At 55.4% G+C, this 19,437-nt stretch overlaps 1 protein-coding gene across 1 annotated transcript in view; it reads right to left on the bottom strand.

The window, feature by feature from the left end:
* dnah5l (dynein, axonemal, heavy chain 5 like) overlaps window positions 1-19,437 on the bottom strand; it is a 314,079-nt gene that overhangs the window by 245,464 nt on the left and 49,178 nt on the right. The window contains exons 28-44 of the mRNA XM_072451290.1: window positions 17,485-17,661; window positions 17,164-17,253; window positions 13,697-13,831; window positions 13,504-13,605; window positions 13,256-13,423; window positions 10,145-10,351; window positions 9,675-9,767; window positions 9,161-9,397; window positions 9,011-9,076; window positions 8,463-8,603; window positions 6,828-6,959; window positions 5,352-5,462; window positions 4,195-4,349; window positions 3,987-4,108; window positions 1,473-1,702; window positions 627-785; window positions 398-554 (exon numbers count right to left, since the gene is read on the bottom strand). Of these exons, the coding sequence (XP_072307391.1) occupies window positions 398-554; window positions 627-785; window positions 1,473-1,702; window positions 3,987-4,108; window positions 4,195-4,349; window positions 5,352-5,462; window positions 6,828-6,959; window positions 8,463-8,603; window positions 9,011-9,076; window positions 9,161-9,397; window positions 9,675-9,767; window positions 10,145-10,351; window positions 13,256-13,423; window positions 13,504-13,605; window positions 13,697-13,831; window positions 17,164-17,253; window positions 17,485-17,661 (2,482 nt within the window). The remainder of the gene's footprint in view (window positions 1-397; window positions 555-626; window positions 786-1,472; window positions 1,703-3,986; window positions 4,109-4,194; window positions 4,350-5,351; window positions 5,463-6,827; window positions 6,960-8,462; window positions 8,604-9,010; window positions 9,077-9,160; window positions 9,398-9,674; window positions 9,768-10,144; window positions 10,352-13,255; window positions 13,424-13,503; window positions 13,606-13,696; window positions 13,832-17,163; window positions 17,254-17,484; window positions 17,662-19,437) is intronic.

Raw genomic sequence — 19,437 nt, 5'->3', positions numbered from 1 at the left:
CGGACCGGTTCGCGTGTGTATTATGGGTCGGACCGGTTTACGTGTGTATTATGGGTCGGACCAGTTTACGTGTGTATTATGGGTCGGACCGGTTCGCGTGTGTATTATGGGTCGGACCGGTTCGCATGTGTATTATGGGTCGGACCGGTTCGCATGTGTATTATGGGTCGGACCGGTTCGCATGTGTATTATGGGTCGGACCGGTTCGCATGTGTATTATGGGTCGGACCGGTTCGCATGTGTATTATGGGTCGGACCGGTTCGCATGTGTATTATGGGTCGGACCGGTTCGCATGTGTATTATGGGTCGGACCGGTTCGCATGTGTATTATGGGTCGGACCGGTTCGCATGTGTATTATGGGTCGGACCGGTTCGCATGTGTATTATGGGTCGGACCGGTTTGCATGCGCTGGGCCAGAGTTCCCACGTGGCCCATCTTCTCGGAGTAGATGAGTTTGTAGCTGTTGATGAAGGAGAGGAAGGAGCGCGGCGTGACGAACGTCTGGCGCCGGAAACGCTCGAAGTATTGGGAACATTTCTCTGCCACCACGTCCTGCGGCAGAGGAACAAAGATGTCAGATGCCCTCCCCGTGCAGACGTGTTCATCAGAGACACATCTTCAGACCTGGAAGCTCCCCATGGACAGGACCACGCTCTCTTTGACCTCCGGGGGGCAGCGCAGCTCAGAATACTCAGACAGGAAGTGATGCGACACGGCTGCCAGAGCGTCTTTGGGCCAACGCTGGAACCAGTCCACGGTGCAGCCCGAGATCAGGCCCGGGAACTGAGGACCAGAACCTGGGTTAGACCGGCTTTAGGGCCTGATTTACACAGGGCTTAGTCCAGTTTAAGTCTACTTCAAGTCCAATTCAAGTCCAGTTTAAGACCAGTTTTAAGCTACTACTGTCTGGTCCTGGTCCCGGCCCCGGCCCCGGCCCCCTTGGTCTTGGTCTTGGTCTTGGTCTTGGTCTTGGTCTTGGTCTTGGTCTTGGTCTTGGTCTTGGTCTTGGTCTTGGTCTTGGTCTTGGTCTTGGTCTTGGTCTTGGTCCTGGTCCTGGTCCTGGTCCTGGTCCTGGTTCTGGTCTTGGTCCTGGTCCTGGTCCTGGTCCTGGTCCTGGTTCTGGTCTTGGTCCTGGTCTTGGTTCTGGTTCTGGTCCTGGTTCTGGTCTTGGTTCTGGTCTTGGTTCTGGTCCTGGTTCTGGTCTTGGTTCTGGTCCTGGTCCTGGTTCTGGTCTTGGTCCTGGTCTTGGTTCTGGTCCTGGTTCTGGTCCTGGTCCTGGTTCTGGTCTTGGTCCTGGTCTTGGTTCTGGTTCTGGTTCTGGTTCTGGTTCTGGTTCTGGTCCTGGTCCTGGTTCTGGTCTTGGTCCAGGTCCTGGTTCTGGTCTTGGTTCTGGTCCTGGTTCTGGTCTTGGTCCTGGTCTTGGTTCTGGTTCTGGTCCTGGTTCTGGTCTTGGTTCTGGTCCTGGTTCACCTTCAGAGCTCTGGACCTGAACTTGTCTCCGATGGGGGAGAAGCACAGAACCACGTGGAGATTGGCTCGCACTCGGGACAGGAAGTAGTCGTAGAGGTTCTCGGGGGTCGGAGGTCGTTTGGGGGCGTGTCTCTTCATGGCCGGGATCAGGTCCTGAGTGATGTCATCGAGCTCGTCCCGAGGGAAAAGGTTGGACACTTCGCCACTCGCCAAAACGTTATTCATGAACTCTGAAGAACAAAGTCAAACCAGGTCACTCTGTGCGGCTACTCCTGAGGTCACTCCTGAGGTCACTCCTAGGGTCACTCCTGGGGTCACTCCGGGGGTCACTCCCGGGGTAACTCCCGGGGTCACTCCCGGGGTCAATCCCGGGGTCAATCCCGGGGACACTCCTGAGGTCACTCTTAGGGTCACTCCTGGGGTCACTCCGGAGGTCAGTCCCAGGGTCACTCCTCAGGTCACTCCCGGGGTCACTCCCGGGGACACTCCTGAGGTCAGTCCTGAAGTCACTCCTGGGGTCACTCCTGAAGTCACTCCTGAAGTCACTCCTGGGGTCACTCTTAGGGTCACTCCTGGGGTCACTCCGGGGGTCACTCCCGGGGTAACTCCCGGGGTCAATCCCGGGGACACTCCTGAGGTCACTCTTAGGGTCACTCCTGAGGTCACTCCGGGGGTCAGTCCCAGGGTCACTCCTGAGGTCACTCCCGCGGTCACTCCCGGGGACACTCCTGAGGTCACTCCTGGGGTCACTCCTGAAGTCGCTCCTGGGGTCACTCCTGAGGTCACTCCTGAAGTCACTCCTGGGGTCACTCTTAGGGTCACTCCTGAAGTCACTCCTGGGGTCACTCCTGGGGTCACTCGTGGGGTCGCTCCTGGGGTCGCTCCTGGGGTCACTCCTGGGGTCACTCCTGGGGTCACTCCTGAAGTCACTCCTGGGGTCACTCCTGAAGTCCTGAAGTCACTCCTGAGGTCACTCCTGAAGTCACTCCTGAGGTCACTCCTGAAGTCGCTCCTGAAGTCGCTCCTGGGGTCACTCCTGGGGTCACTCCTGGGGTCACTCCTGAAGTCACTCCTGGGGTCACTCCCGGGGACACTCCTGAGGTCACTCCTGGGGTCACTCCTGAAGTCGCTCCTGGGGTCACTCCTGAGGTCACTCCTGAAGTCACTCCTGGGGTCACTCCTGGGGTCACTCCTGGGGTCACTCGTGGGGTCGCTCCTGGGGTCGCTCCTGGGGTCACTCCTGGGGTCACTCCTGGGGTCACTCCTGAAGTCACTCCTGGGGTCACTCCTGAAGTCCTGAAGTCACTCCTGAGGTCACTCCTGAAGTCACTCCTGAGGTCACTCCTGAAGTCGCTCCTGAAGTCGCTCCTGGGGTCACTCCTGAAGTCACTCCTGAGGTCACTCCTGAAGTCGCTCCTGGGGTCACTCCTGGGGTCACTCCTGAAGTCACTCCTGGGGTCACTCCTGAAGTCACTCCTGAAGTCGCTCCTGGGGTCACTCCTGGGGTCACTCCTGAAGTCGCTCCTGGGGTCACTCCTGAAGTCACTCCTGGGGTCACTCCTGAAGTCGCTCCTGAGGTCACTCCTTAAGTCACTCCTGGGGTCACTCCTGAGGTCACTCCTGAAGTCGCTCCTGGGGTCACTCCTGGGGTCACTCCTGGGGTCACTCCTGAAGTCGCTCCTGGGGTCACTCCTGGGGTCACTCCTGAAGTCACTCCTGGGGTCACTCCTGAAGTCACTCCTGGGGTCACTCCTAGGGTCACTCCTGGAGTCACTCCTGGGGTCACTCCCGGGGTCACTCCTGGGGTCACTTTTGAGGTCACTCCTGGGGTCACTCCCGGGGTCACTTTCAGGGTCACTCCTGGGGTCACTCCTGGGGTCACTCCTGGGGTCACTTTTGAGGTCACCCCTGGGGTCACTCCCGGGGTTACTCCTGGGGTCACTCCCGGGGTCACTCCTGGGGTCACTCCTGGGGTCACTCCCGGGGTCACTTTCAGGGTCACTCCTGGGGTCACTCTTGAGGTCACTCCTGAAGTCACTCCTGGGGTCACTCCCGGGGTCACTCCTGGGGTCACTCCTGGGGTCACTCCTGGGGTCACTTTCAGGGTCACTCTTGAGGTCACTCCTGAAGTCACTCCTGGGGTCACTCCCGGGGTCACTCCCGGGGTCACTCCTGGGTCACTCCTGGGTCACTCCTGGGGTCACTCTTGAGGTCACTCCTGAAGTCACTCCTGGGGTCACTCCTGGGGTCACTCTTGAGGTCACTCCTGAAGTCACTCCTGGGGTCACTCCCGGGGTCACTCCCGGGGTCACTCCTGGGTCACTCCTGGGTCACTCCTGGGGTCACTCTTGAGGTCACTCCTGAAGTCACTCCTGGGGTCACTCCCGGGGTCACTCCCGGGGTCACTCCCGGGGTCACTCCTGGGGTCACTCCTGGGGTCACTCCTGGGGTCACTCCCGGGGTCACTCCTGGGGTCACTCCTGGGGTCACTTCATGTAAGAGTTTGGTTCAGACCGAGAAACGCCTCGTCCTTGATGTCGTTGTCGGTGAAGAGGAAGGTGACGCCCACGCCCTGCTGCCCGCTCAGTCTGTACAGCGCCCGCAGGTCGTCCAGGAAGTTAGAGCAGCCGTACGACCTGAGGAGGGGACAGAGAGTGCATTTAACCCTCCCGTCCTCCTCTGACATGGGGGTCACGGGGGTCACGGCACTCTGGTCCTGTACCTGGTCAGCGTGATCTGGAAGGTCTGGTACCCGGCGATGAAGGAGGCGAGGCGTGTCAGACTCTGCTTCCCCGAGCCGCCGACGCCCACGAGCAGTGCGTTCCCCCGCGGCGTGTTAAGGACCCGGGACACGCGCATCAGGTGCACCATCGCGTCCTGCGAGGACATGTCAGACACACGGAATCACACTTTGAAAGAGACGTTTAGTCACTCCTGAGGGGTTAAAGCTAATGTGTGTGAGGGGTGTGGCTAAAGCTAGTGTGTGTGTGAGGAGCGTGGCTAAAGCTAGCGTGTGTGTGAGGGGCGTGGCTAAAGCTAGTGTGTGTGAGGGGCGTGGCTAAAGCTAGTGTGTGTGTGAGGGGCGTGGCTAAAGCTAGTGTGTGTGTGAGGGGCGTGGCTAAAGCTAGTGTGTGTGAGGGGCGTGGCTAAAGCTAGTGTGTGTGTGAGGGGCGTGTCTAAAGCTAGTGCGTGTGAGGGGCGTGGCTAAAGCTAGTGTGTGTGAGGGGCGTGTCTAAAGCTAGTGTGTGTGAGGGGCGTGTCTAAAGCTAGTGTGTGTGAGGGGCGTGGCTAAAGCTAGTGCGTGTGAGGGGCGTGGCTAAAGCTAGTGTGTGTGAGGGGCGTGTCTAAAGCTAGTGCGTGTGAGGGGCGTGGCTAAAGCTAGTGTGTGTGAGGGGCGTGTCTAAAGCTAGTGTGTGTGAGGGGCGTGTCTAAAGCTAGTGTGTGTGTGAGGGGCGTTTGAGCCTCTCTTTATGTCATGCTAATGCTAATGCTAACGTCAGACGCTTTATGAGCTGGAAATATCAGATTGTGGCTCTTGACAAAGCGAGTGCCATAAACAGGAAACAGCTGTTGCTAACGTGCTACGCTAGCTTTGTGTTGCTAAGGCTCCACATAGTCGTTAGCATCAGTGGAAACGAGGAGCTTTAGCACGAGATTGAGTCCGAGTTTGGAGAGATGAAGAGAAAGTTTTTGTCGCTTTTTGTCAATTTTTTGTTGCTTTTTGTTACTCTATTGGCATTTTTTGGGTCACATTTTTGTGCAAATAGTCTCTCAGTTGCGTGTTGTCACTGTAAGTTGCCATTAATCACATTTAAGTGACTTTTTAAAGAATTGTTGCCGTTTGTTTGTCACGTTTTTGTTGTTTGTTGTTGTTGATACCTTGAAGAAGACGAGGTCCATGGCTCCGCCCCTCACCGCCTCATTGTACTGAAGCTGAAAGAACGCTAGGCGCTCGGCCAAAGCCTCCAGCGACGGGACAGGCTCATACAGCTGTCAATCACACACAGAACTTTATTGTTCCTGAACCTGACTGAAGACTGTTTTAGGACAGGTTTAGTTCTGGTTTAGTCCTGGTTTAGACCTGGTTTAGACCTGGTTTAGTTCTGGTTTAGTTCTGGTTTAGTCCTGGTTTAGACCTGGTTTAGTCCTGGTTTAGTCCTGGTTTAGTCCTGGTTTAGACCTGGTTTAATTTTGGTTTAGTCCTGGTTTAGATCAGGTTTAGACCTGGTTTAGTCCTGGTTTAGTCCTGGTTTAGTCCTGGTTTAATTCTGGTTTAGTCCTGGTTTAGTCCTGGTTTAATTCTGGTTTAGTCCTGGTTTAGACCTGGTTAAGACCTGGTTTAGTCCTGGTTTAGTCCTGGTTTAGTCCTGGTTTAGTCCTGGTTTAGACCTGGTTTAGACCTGGTTTAATTTTGGTTTAGTCCTGGTTTAGTCCTGGTTTAGATCAGGTTTAGACCTGGTTTAATTCTGGTTTAGTCCTGGTTTAGACCTGGTTAAGACCTGGTTTAGACCTGGTTTAGTCCTGGTTTAATTCTGGTTTAGTCCTGGTTTAGTTCTGGTTTAGTTCTGGTTTAGTCCTGGTTTAGACCTGGTTTAGTCCTGGTTTAGTCCTGGTTTAGTCCTGGTTTAGACCTGGTTAAGACCTGGTTTAGTCCTGGTTTAGTCCTGGTTTAGTCCTGGTTTAGTCCTGGTTTAGACCTGGTTTAGACCTGGTTTAATTTTGGTTTAGTCCTGGTTTAGTCCTGGTTTAGATCAGGTTTAGACCTGGTTTAATTCTGGTTTAGTCCTGGTTTAGACCTGGTTAAGACCTGGTTTAGACCTGGTTTAGTCCTGGTTTAATTCTGGTTTAGACCTGGTTTAGTTCTGGTTTAGTTCTGGTTTAGTCCTGGTTTAGACCTGGTTTAGTCCTGGTTTAGTCCTGGTTTAGTCCTGGTTTAGACCTGGTTTAATTTTGGTTTAGTCCTGGTTTAGATCAGGTTTAGACCTGGTTTAGTCCTGGTTTAGTCCTGGTTTAGTCCTGGTTTAATTCTGGTTTAGTCCTGGTTTAGTCCTGGTTTAATTCTGGTTTAGTCCTGGTTTAGACCTGGTTAAGACCTGGTTTAGTCCTGGTTTAGTCCTGGTTTAGTCCTGGTTTAGTCCTGGTTTAGACCTGGTTTAGACCTGGTTTAATTTTGGTTTAGTCCTGGTTTAGTCCTGGTTTAGATCAGGTTTAGACCTGGTTTAATTCTGGTTTAGTCCTGGTTTAGACCTGGTTTAGACCTGGTTAAGACCTGGTTTAGACCTGGTTTAGTCCTGGTTTAATTCTGGTTTAGTCCTGGTTTAGTCCTGGTTTAGTCCTGGTTTAGTGTTTTGTTACTTTTGGCTCCTCCTGTTCCTTGTCGTCCGGCTCGTCGCCCGTCGCCTCTGGAGCCTCGCGCAGGAAGTCCACGAAGCTGCTGCTCCACTGAGCGTGCTCCGTGAGAGACGTCCCATGATCCTCAGCGGTGATCTGACAACAACAACAACAACAACAACAACAACAACAACACACAGGTTATCACGAGTGTGGGACTCTGAGGTCGTGGGTGGGACTCTGAGGTTGTGGGTGGGACTTTGAGGTTGTGGGTGGGACTCTGAGGTTGTGGGTGGGACTCAGACTCTGAGGTTGTGGGTGGGACTCTGAGGTTGTGGGTGGGACTCTGAGGTTGTGGGTGGGACTCAGACTCTGAGGTTGTGGGTGGGACTCTGAGGTTGTGGGTGGGACTCTGAGGCTGTGGGTGGGACTCTGACTCTGAGGTTGTGGGTGGGACTCTGAGACTCTGAGGTCGTGGGTGGGACTCTGAGACTCTGAGGTTGTGGGTGGGACTCTGAGGTTGTGGGTGGGACTCTGAGGTTGTGGGTGGGACTCAGACTCTGAGGTTGTGGGTGGGACTCTGAGGTTGTGGGTGGGACTCTGAGGCTGTGGGTGGGACTCTGACTCTGAGGTTGTGGGTGGGACTCTGAGACTCTGAGGTTGTGGGTGGGACTCTGAGGTTGTGGGTGGGACTCAGACTCTGAGGTCGTGGGTGGGACTCTGAGACTCTGAGGTTGTGGGTGGGACTCTGAGGTTGTGGGTGGGACTCAGACTCTGAGGTCGTGGGTGGGACTCTGAGACTCTGAGGTCGTGGGTGGGACTCTGAGGTTGTGGGTGGGACTCAGAGACTCTGAGGTCGTGGGTGGGACTCTGAGACTCTGAGGTCGTGGGTGGGACTCTGAGACTCTGAGGTCGTGGGTGGGAGTCTGAGGTTGTGGGTGGGACTCAGACTCTGAGGCTGTGGGTGGGACTCTGAGGTTGTGGGTGGGACTCTGAGACTCTGAGGTCGTGGGTGGGACTCTGAGACTCTGAGGTTGTGGGTGGGACTCTGAGGTTGTGGGTGGGACTCTGAGGTTGTGGGTGGGACTCAGACTCTGAGGTTGTGGGTGGGACTCTGAGGTTGTGGGTGGGACTCAGACTCTGAGGTTGTGGGTGGGACTCTGAGGTTGTGGGTGGGACTCAGACTCTGAGGTTGTGGGTGGGACTCTGAGACTCTGAGGTTGTGGGTGGGACTCTGAGGTTGTGGGTGGGACTCAGACTCTGAGGTTGTGGGTGGGACTCTGAGACTCTGAGGTCGTGGGTGGGACTCTGAGACTCTGAGGTCGTGGGTGGGACTCTGAGGTTGTGGGTGGGACTCTGAGACTCTGAGGTCGTGGGTGGGACTCTGAGGTTGTGGGTGGGACTCAGAGACTCTGAGGTCGTGGGTGGGACTCTGAGACTCTGAGGTTGTGGGTGGGACTCTGAGGTTGTGGGTGGGACTCTGAGGTCGTGGGTGGGACTCTGAGACTCTGAGGTCGTGGGTGGGACTCTGAGGTTGTGGGTGGGACTCAGACTCTGAGGTTGTGGGTGGGACTCTGAGGTTTTGGGTGGGACTTTGAGGTTGTGGGTGGGACTCTGAGGTCGTGGGTGGGACTCTGAGGTCGTGGGTGGGACTCTGACCTTGCTGATGATGTCACTGAAGGCGTCCCTGTCTGATTGGTCGGTGAATCTGTCGGCGATGACTCTAGAAACTTCGTGGTGGAAAAGAGCCGAGAGAAGCTCCTCATCGACACAAACCTCCGACTGAACCGTCAGGATGCCCTGAAGACACAAGAGGAGGGTTTAGCTGGTTTGGCCTGGTTTGGTCTGTTTTGGCCTGGTTTGGTCTTGTTTGGTCTCGTTTGACCTGGTATAGACTGGTTTGGTCTGATTTGGCCTGGTCTGTTTTGGCCTGGTTTGGTCTAGTTTGACCTGGTATGGTCTGGTTTGGCTTGGTCTGTTTTGGCCTGTTTTGGTCTGGCATGGTCTGGTTTGTCCTGGTTTGGTCTGGTTTGTTTTGGCCTGGTTTGGCCTGGTTTGGTCTGGTTTGTTTTGGCCTGGTTTGGCCTGGTTTGTTTTTGGCCTGGTTTGGCCTGGCATGGTCTGGTTTGTCTGGGTTTGATCTGGGTTGGTCTGGTTTGGTCTGGCTTAATCTGGTTTGGTCTGGTTTGGTCTGGTTTAGCCTGTACCTGCCAGATTCGGCTCAGGTCCCTCAGGTTGAAGATGTAGTGGAATTTGGCAGGTGACGGAAGCATCTGGAAGAACAGAGTTGGACGTCTTTAACTGACGGAGACATTTCTCTAATAAACCTGACAGTTTGGCGCTTCGGCGGCTCTGACCTTGGCTTTGACGGCCTGCCACACCCGCCTGGTGGTGGGCACCAGGGCGGCGGCCAGCGCACACACCCCGGCGCTGAAGCCTCGCTCTGGGCAGAAGTGCCCGCGTGCCAGGGCGCTGAAGATGCGGTCGATGGAGGCGTTGGACGGCAGCGTGCAGTTAAAGATGGAGAAGTGTCTCTTCAGACGCTGCGGGACGTCGTTCCTGCCGCCGCCCGGGTGAATCATGGCCGCCACCAGCTGAAAGCACAAGAGAGTGAGTCCCCCTCCTGGACACATGAGGCATTACACCAGCTGAAAGCACAAGAGAGTGAGTCCCCCTCCTGGACACATGAGGCATTACACCAGCTGAAAGCACAAGAGAGTGAGTCCCCCTCCTGGACACATGAGGCATTACACCAGCTGAAAGCACAAGAGAGTGAGTCCCCCTCCTGGACACATGAGGCATTACACCAGAGTCACAAATGTCTGGATTCTGTCCCTGCTCTCGACCTCCATCAGAGGCGTGTTCACAGACCTGAACGTCGACCACATGGATGAACTCTCCGGGACGCTCCAGACTGTAGAAGCCTCCCTGCTCCATCAGCTGACGCACCAGCTCATTGGTGATCTGACAGGAAGAGGAGGAGTCAGTGTGAGAAGGGGCGGTCTCACTCAGTGTGGCGGGAGGGCATCTGTGCTAAATATGTATCATAGTTTTACTTCCGTTAAGTCGCAGTTTGTGAAGAAAGTTAGAAAAACAAGAGTTAAAATGAGCTGAATCCCTCTGTGATGTCATCAGTGTGATGTCATCAGTGTGATGTCATCGGTGTGATGTCATCAGTGTGCGACACATGGTTGGACTAAATAAAGGTGTTTCATGGTGTTATTGTGTCAGGTCAGAACTGTTGTGTCATTTATGTGGAGTTTGTTTACAGTCTGGTTGCTAGGTAACAGCTGGTGAGCATTAACCCCTCGCACGACTCTGAGGGTTCAGCGTTGGGTCACCTGGTCGCCCCACTCGTTGATGACGGGCATGTTGATGTCATCGATGAACACGCTCATGCTGCGCCCGGCCGGCGGCCCGTAGGTGGCGCCCACGCGTTTGTCCAAGTAACTCTCCACCGAGCGCTGGAACGTGACAGGAAGTGTCGCCGACGAGAAGCTCAGGGTCTTACTGAGGTGAGACTCCGCGTCCAGCTTCCCCAAGTAACCCTGGACACAAAGGCATTTGACCCTGAACAGAGAGGCGTTTGACCCTGAACACAGAGGAATTTGACCCTGAACACAAAGGCATTTGACACTGAACACAGAGGCATTTGACCCTGAATACAGAGGCATTTGACTCTGAACACAGAGGCGTCTGACCCTGAATACAGAGGCATTTGACCCTGAACACAGAAGCATTTGACCCTGAACACAGAGGCGTTTGACCCTGAACACAGAGGCGTTTGACCCTGAAAACAGACGCGTTTGACCCAGAACACAGAGGCGTTTGACCCTGAACACAGAGGCATTTGACCCTGAACAGAGGCGTTTGACCCTGAACACAGAGGCATTTGACCCTGAACACAGAGGCTTTTGACTCTGAACACAGAGGCGTCTGACCCTGAATACAGAGGCATTTGACCCTGAACACAGAGGCATTTGACCCTGAACACAGAGGTGTCTGACCCTGAACACAGAGGCATTTGACCCTGAACACAGAGGTGTTTGACCCTGAACACAGAGGCGTTTGACCCTGAAAACAGACGCGTTTGACCCAGAACACAGAGGCGTTTGACCCTGAACACAGAGGCGTTTGACCCTGAACAGAGGCGTTTGACCCTGAACACAGAGGCATTTGACCCTGAACACAGAGGCTTTTGACTCTGAACACAGAGGCGTCTGACCCTGAATACAGAGGCATTTGACCCTGAACACAGAGGCATTTGACCCTGAATACAGAGGCATTTGACCCTGAACACAGAGGTGTCTGACCCTGAACACAGAGGCGTTTGACCCTGAACACAGAGGAATTTGACCCTGAACACAAAGGCATTTGACCCTGAACACAAAGGCGTTTGACCCTGAACACAGAGGAATTTGACCCTGGACACAAAGGCATTTGACCCTGAACACAGAGGCGTTTGACCCTGAACACAGAGGAATTTGACCCTGAACACAAAGGCATTTGACACTGAACACAGAGGCATTTGACCCTGAATACAGAGGCATTTGACCCTGAACACAGAGGCATTTGACCCTGAACACAGAAGCATTTGACCCTGAACACAGAGGCGTTTGACCCTGAACACAGAGGAATTTGACCCTGAACACAAAGGCATTTGACACTGAACACAGAGGCATTTGACCCTGAATACAGAGGCATTTGACTCTGAACACAGAGGCGTCTGACCCTGAATACAGAGGCATTTGACCCTGAACACAGAAGCATTTGACCCTGAACACAGAGGCGTTTGACCCTGAACACAGAGGCGTTTGACCCTGAAAACAGACGCGTTTGACCCAGAACACAGAGGCGTTTGACCCTGAACACAGAGGCATTTGACCCTGAACAGAGGCGTTTGACCCTGAACACAGAGGCATTTGACCCTGAACACAGAGGCTTTTGACTCTGAACACAGAGGCGTCTGACCCTGAATACAGAGGCATTTGACCCTGAACACAGAGGCATTTGACCCTGAATACAGAGGCATTTGACCCTGAACACAGAGGTGTCTGACCCTGAACACAGAGGCATTTGACCCTGAACACAGAGGTGTTTGACCCTGAACACAGAGGCGTTTGACCCTGAAAACAGACGCGTTTGACCCAGAACACAGAGGCGTTTGACCCTGAACACAGAGGCATTTGACCCTGAACAGAGGCGTTTGACCCTGAACACAGAGGCATTTGACCCTGAACACAGAGGCTTTTGACTCTGAACACAGAGGCGTCTGACCCTGAATACAGAGGCATTTGACCCTGAACACAGAGGCATTTGACCCTGAATACAGAGGCATTTGACCCTGAACACAGAGGTGTCTGACCCTGAACACAGAGGCATTTGACCCTGAACACAGAGGTGTTTGACCCTGAACACAGAGGCGTTTGACCCTGAAAACAGACGCGTTTGACCCAGAACACAGAGGCGTTTGACCCTGAACACAGAGGCATTTGACCCTGAACAGAGGCGTTTGACCCTGAATACAGAGGCATTCGACCCTGAACACAGAGGCTTTTGACTCTGAACACAGAGGCGTCTGACCCTGAATACAGAGGCATTTGACCCTGAACACAGAGGCATTTGACCCTGAATACAGAGGCATTTGACCCTGAACACAGAGGCTTTTGACTCTGAATACAGAGGCGTCTGACCCTGAATACAGAGGCATTTGACCCTGAACACAGAGGCATTTGACCCTGAATACAGAGGCATTTGACCCTGAACACAGAGGCGTCTGACCCTGAATACAGAGGCATTTGACCCTGAACACAGAGGTGTTTGACCCTGAACACAGAGGCGTTTGACCCTGAACACAGAGGTGTTTGACCCTGAACACAGAGGTGTTTGACCCTGAACACAGAGGCATTTGACCCTGAACACAGAGGCTTTTGACTCTGAACACAGAGGCGTCTGACCCTGAACACAGAGGCATTTGACTCTGAACACAGAGGCGTCTGACCCTGAACACAGAGGCATTTGACCCTGAATACAGAGGCATTTGACCCTGAACACAGAGGCATTTGACCCTGAATACAGAGGCATTTGACTCTGAACACAGAGGCGTCTGACCCTGAACACAGAGGCATTTGACCCTGAACACAGAGGCGTCTGACCCTGAATACAGAGGCATTTGACCCTGAACACAGAGGTGTTTGACCCTGAACACAGAGGCGTTTGACCCTGAACACAGAGGTGTTTGACCCTGAACACAGAGGTGTTTGACCCTGAACACAGAGGCATTTGACCCTGAACACAGAAGCATTTGACTCTGAACACAGAGGCGTCTGACCCTGAACACAGAGGCATTTGACCCTGAATACAGAGGCATTTGACCCTGAACACAGAGGCATTTGACCCTGAATACAGAGGCATTTGACTCTGAACACAGAGGCGTTTGACCCTGAACACACTTGTATCATGACCGTCTTGGCGGTGCCTTGCTCTCCGATCAGCAGAACAGCTTTCTTCTGCTTGGAGATGATCTGAAGGAGGAAGTCCGTCCTCACGTTGTCCACGTTTGGGACCAGGATGGAGCTGTAGTCCGGGACATGATCTCTGGGATAGACATAATCCGGGACCTGAACCAAACCAAGGGGAACAAGGACTTTGAGAAGACTTGTGTGGATGGTTTGGACTTTCATCAGAGCGTTTGTTCCACCTTGGTGGCCCAGTGCTCCCATCGTCCCTGAAGGTCCAGAGTGAACTCAAAGATGGTCTGGTCCTCCTCCGTCTGAGGCAGATCCAGAGAAGAGCCGTGACTCTGAACAGAAACAGCCACAGAAGAGTCTTTACTCTGGAAAATGAGCCACTTTTAAAAAGACATGTTGTTCAGATACAAAGGTGCTTCTGACCTTGAGGAAGACCTCCATCCTGGCCCTGTCCTCCAGCTCCAGCAGTGCACCCAGCGACCACAAGAGGGCGAACGTGAAGAGACGACTCACATGATCACTACAGGCCTGTTTCTCCTCCAACAAGGACAACAAACCCTGAGACACAAGATGAGACACTCAGAGGACAGGGGAGGACAGGGGAGGACAGAGGAGAACAGAGGAGGACAGTGGAGAGACAGAGGGACAGAGGAGGACAGTGGAGAGACAGAGGAGGACAGTGGAGAGACAGAGGAGGGACAGAGGAGGGACAGAGGAGGGACAGAGGAGGGACGGAGGATGACAGAGGAGGACAGTGGAGAGACAGAGGAGGACAGTGGAGAGACAGAGGAGGGACAGAGGAGGGACAGAGGAGGACAGAGGAGGGACAGAGGAGGACAGAGGAGGGACAGAGGAGGGACGGAGGAGGACAGAGGAGGAAAGTGGAGAGACAAAGGAGGGACAGAGGAGGACAGAGGAGGGCCAGAGGAGGGACGGAGGACAGAGGAGGACAGTGGAGAGACAGAGGAGGACAGTGGAGAGACAGAGGAGGGACAGAGGAGGACAGAGGAGGCACAGAGGAGGACAGAGGAGGGACAGAGGAGGGACGGAGGAGGACAGAGGAGGACAGTGGAGAGACAGAGGAGGGACAGAGGAGGACAGAGGAGGGACAGAGGGGGACGGAGGAGGACAGAGGAGGACAGAAGGTCGATGGTCAGGCCTGTGTCTCACCTGCAGAAGGTCGATGGTCTGACCTGTGTCTCACCTGCAGAAGGTCGATGGTCTGACCTGTGTCTCACCTGCAGAAGGTCGATGGTCTGACCTGTGTCTCACCTGCAGAAGGTCGATGGTCTGACCTGTGTCTCACCTGCAGAAGGTCGATGGTCTGACCTGTGTCTCACCTGCAGAAGGTCGATGGTCTGACCTGTGTCTCACCTGCAGAAGGTCGATGGTCTGACCTGTGTCTCACCTGCAGAAGGTCGATGGTCTGACCTGTGTCTCACCTGCAGAAGGTCGATGGTCTGACCTGTGTCTCACCTGCAGAAGGTCGATGGTCAGGCCTGTGTCTCACCTGCAGAAGGTCGATGGTCTGACCTGTGTCTCACCTGCAGAAGGTCGATGGTCTGACCTGTGTCTCACCTGCAGAAGGTCGATGGTCTGACCTGTGTCTCACCTGCAGAAGGTCGATGGTCTGACCTGTGTCTCACCTGCAGAAGGTCGATGGTCTGACCTGTGTCTCACCTGCAGAAGGTCGATGGTCTGACCTGTGTCTCACCTGCAGAAGGTCGATGGTCTGACCTGTGTCTCACCTGCAGAAGGTCGATGGTCTGACCTGTGTCTCACCTGCAGAAGGTCGATGGTCTGACCTGTGTCTCACCTGCAGAAGGTCGATGGTCTGACCTGTGTCTCACCTGCAGAAGGTCGATGGTCTGACCTGTGTCTCACCTGCAGAAGGTCGATGGTCAGGCCTGTGTCTCACCTGCTGAAGGTCGATGGTCTGACCTGTGTCGCACCTGCAGAAGGTCGATGGTCTGACCTGTGTCTCACCTGCAGAAGGTCGATGGTCTGACCTGTGTCTCACCTGCAGAAGGTCGATGGTCTGACCTGTGTCTCACCTGCAGAAGGTCGATGGTCTGACCTGTGTCTCACCTGCAGAAGGTCGATGGTCTGACCTGTGTCTCACCTGCAGAAGGTCGATGGTCTGACCTGTGTCTCACCTGCAGAAGGTCGATGGTCTGACCTGTGTCTCACCTGCAGAAGGTCGATGGTCTGACCTGTGTCTCACCTGCAGAAGGTCGATGGTCTGACCTGTGTCTCACCTGCAGAAGGTCGATGGTCTGACCTGTGTCTCACCTGCAGAAGGTCGATGGTCAGGCCTGTGTCTCACCTGCAGAAGGTCGATGGTCTGACCTGTGTCTCACCTGCAGAAGGTCGATGGTCTGACCTGTGTCTCACCTGCAGAAGGTCGATGGTCTGACCTGTGTCTCACCTGCAGAAGGTCGATGGTCTGACCTGTGTCTCACCTGCAGAAGGTCGATGGTCTGACCTGTGTCTCACCTGCAGAAGGTCGATGGTCTGACCTGTGTCTCACCTGCAGAAGGTCGATGGTCAGGCCTGTGTCTCACCTGCTGAAGGTCGATGGTCTGACCTGTGTCTCACCTGCAGAAGGTCGATGGTCTGACCTGTGTCTCACCTGCAGAAGGTCGATGGTCTGACCTGTGTCTCACCTGCAGAAGGTCGATGGTCTGACCTGTGTCTCACCTGCAGAAGGTCGATGGTCTGACCTGTGTCTCACCTGCAGAAGGTCGATGGTCTGACCTGTGTCTCACCTGCAGAAGGTCGATGGTCTGACCTGTGTCTCACCTGCAGAAGGTCGATGGTCTGACCTGTGTCTCACCTGCAGAAGGTCGATGGTCTGACCTGTGTCTCACCTGCAGAAGGTCGATGGTCTGACCTGTGTCTCACCTGCAGAAGGTCGATGGTCTGACCTGTGTCTCACCTGCAGAAGGTCGATGGTCTGACCTGTGTCTCACCTGCAGAAGGTCGATGGTCAGGCCTGTGTCTCACCTGCTGAAGGTCGATGGTCTGACCTGTGTCTCACCTGCAGAAGGTCGATGGTCTGACCTGTGTCTCACCTGCAGAAGGTCGATGGTCTGACCTGTGTCTCACCTGCAGAAGGTCGATGGTCTGACCTGTGTCTCACCTGCAGAAGGTCGATGGTCTGACCTGTGTCTCACCTGCAGAAGGTCGATGGTCTGACCTGTGTCTCACCTGCAGAAGGTCGATGGTCTGACCTGTGTCTCACCTGCAGAAGGTCGATGGTCTGACCTGTGTCTCACCTGCAGAAGGTCGATGGTCTGACCTGTGTCTCACCTGCAGAAGGTCGATGGTCTGACCTGTGTCTCACCTGCAGAAGGTCGATGGTCTGACCTGTGTCTCACCTGCAGAAGGTCGATGGTCAGGCCTGTGTCTCACCTGCAGAAGGTCGATGGTCTGACCTGTGTCTCACCTGCAGAAGGTCGATGGTCTGACCTGTGTCTCACCTGCAGAAGGTCGATGGTCTGACCTGTGTCTCACCTGCAGAAGGTCGATGGTCTGACCTGTGTCTCACCTGCAGAAGGTCGATGGTCTGACCTGTGTCTCACCTGCAGAAGGTCGATGGTCTGACCTGTGTCTCACCTGCAGAAGGTCGATGGTCAGGCCTGTGTCTCACCTGCTGAAGGTCGATGGTCTGACCTGTGTCTCACCTGCAGAAGGTCGATGGTCTGACCTGTGTCTCACCTGCAGAAGGTCGATGGTCTGACCTGTGTCTCACCTGCAGAAGGTCGATGGTCTGACCTGTGTCTCACCTGCAGAAGGTCGATGGTCTGACCTGTGTCTCACCTGCAGAAGGTCGATGGTCTGACCTGTGTCTCACCTGCAGAAGGTCGATGGTCAGGCCTGTGTCTCACCTGCAGAAGGTCGATGGTCTGCTGGATGTACATACACTCCAGAACCTGCATCTTTGGACTCACTGAGGTCCACACAAAGTCCAGCAGGTCCTGGAACCAAAGACAGAGTTCAGTGAGACACAAAAACACGTTTACCTCTAGATGAAGACACTGGTGATGTAAAAGAGCTTTGAGAAGATGGTCTGGAAGACTCAGGGTCTGAAACCTTTTCCAGGGTGTGACCTTGTTCTGACCCGGTTCTGACCCGGTTCATACCAGGTTCAGACCTGGTTCAGACCTTTTTTAGACCTGGTTCAGACCTGGTTCAGACCTGGTTCAGACCTGGTAGCAGCAGTTGAAGCGCCGCTCCAGCTCGTGTCTCTGGGCGTCGGGCAGCGTCCTGGTCCAGGCCTGGAGGACGGGTCTCCAGCCCAGGACAGACTCGCTCATGAAGACCATCCCGTTTCGAGACACTGTGGCTGGGGACGCGTTGTCGATGTTGTGGGGCTCGAACACGATCTGGACTCAAACAGAAGAGGAGTCTGAACCAATCTGTCCCGGTTCAGTCCAGGTCCAGTCCATGTTCAGTCCAGGTCCAGTCCAGGTCCAGTCCATGTTCAGTCCAGGTCCAGTCCAGGTCCAGTCCATGTTCAGTCCAGGTCCAGTCCAGGTCCAGTCCATGTTCAGTCCAGGTCCAGTCCAGGTCCAGTCCAGGTCCAGTCCAGGTCCAGTCCAGGTCCAGTCCCGGTCCAGTCCAGTCCAGGTCCAGTCCAGGTCCAGTCCCGGTCCAGTCCAGGTCCAGTCCCGGTCCAGTCCAGTCCAGGTCCAGTCCCGGTCCAGTCCCGGTCCAGTCCAGGTCCAGTCCCGGTCCAGTCCAGTCCAGGTCCAGTCCAGGTCCAGTCCCGGTCCAGTCCAGGTCCAGTCCCGGTCCAGTCCAGTCCAGGTCCAGTCCCGGTCCAGTCCCGGTCCAGTCCAGGTCCAGTCCAGGTCCAGCCCTGGTCCAGTCCAGGTCCAGTCCAGTCCAGGTTCAGTCCCGGTCCAGTCCCGGTCCAGTCCAGGTTCAGTCCAGGTCCAGTCCAGGTCCAGTCCCGGTCCAGTCCAGTCCAGGTCCAGTCCAGGTTCAGTCCCGGTCCAGTCCCGGTCCAGTCCAGGTTCAGTCCAGGTCCAGTCCCGGTCCAGTCCCGGTCCAGTCCAGGTTCAGTCCATGTTCAGTCCAGGTCCAGTCCAGGTCCAGCCCTGGTCCAGTCCAGGTCCAGTCCAGGTCCAGTCCAGGTCCAGTCCAGTCCAGGTCCAGTCCAGGTCCATCCCCGGTTCATCCCCGGTTCAGTCCAGGTCCAGTCCAGGTCCAGTCCCGGTCCAGTCCAGGTCCAGTCCCGGTCCAGTCCAGTCCAGGTCCAGTCCAGGTCCAGTCCCGGTCCAGTCCCGGTCCAGTCCAGGTCCAGTCCAGGTCCAGCCCTGGTCCAGTCCAGGTCCAGTCCAGTCCAGGTTCAGTCCCGGTCCAGTCCCGGTCCAGTCCAGGTTCAGTCCAGGTCCAGTCCAGGTCCAGTCCCGGTCCAGTCCAGTCCAGGTCCAGTCCAGGTTCAGTCCCGGTCCAGTCCCGGTCCAGTCCAGGTTCAGTCCAGGTCCAGTCCCGGTCCAGTCCCGGTCCAGTCCAGGTCCAGTCCAGGTCCAGTCCAGGTCCAGTCCAGGTCCAGTCCAGTCCAGGTTCAGTCCCGGTTCAGTCAAGGTCCAGGTCCAGTCCAGGTCCAGTCCAGGTCCAGTCCAGGTCCAGTCCCGGTCCAGTCCCGGTCCAGCCCTGGGCCAGTCCAGGTCCAGTCCAGGTCCAGTCCAGGTTCAGGTCCAGTCCCGGTCCAGTCCAGGTCCAGCCCTGGTCCAGTCCAGGTCCAGTCCAGGTTCAGGTCCAGTCCAGGTCCAGCCCTGGTCCAGTCCAGGTCCAGTCCAGGTTCAGTCCAGGTCCAGCCCTGGTCCAGTCCAGGTCCAGTCCAGTCCAGGTCCAGTCCCGGTCCAGTCCAGGTCCAGCCCTGGTCCAGTCCAGGTCCAGTCCAGTCCAGGTCCAGTCCCGGTCCAGTCCAGGTCCAGCCCTGGTCCAGTCCAGGTCCAGTCCAGGTTCAGTCCAGGTCCAGCCCTGGTCCAGTCCAGGTCCAGTCCAGTCCAGGTCCAGTCCCGGTCCAGTCCAGGTCCAGCCCTGGTCCAGTCCAGGTCCAGTCCAGGTTCAGTCCAGGTCCAGCCCTGGTCCAGTCCCGGTCCAGTCCAGGTCCAGTCCAGGTCCAGTCCCGGTCCAGTCCAGGTCCAGCC

The sequence above is a fragment of the Eucyclogobius newberryi genome, unplaced genomic scaffold (assembly GCF_026437365.1).
Source record: "Eucyclogobius newberryi isolate DKJ021-1_F unplaced genomic scaffold, fEucNew1.0.hap1 SCAF_18, whole genome shotgun sequence".
NCBI lineage: Eukaryota > Metazoa > Chordata > Actinopteri > Gobiiformes > Gobiidae > Eucyclogobius > Eucyclogobius newberryi.
This window is presented reverse-complemented; position numbering and strand designations above follow the sequence as displayed.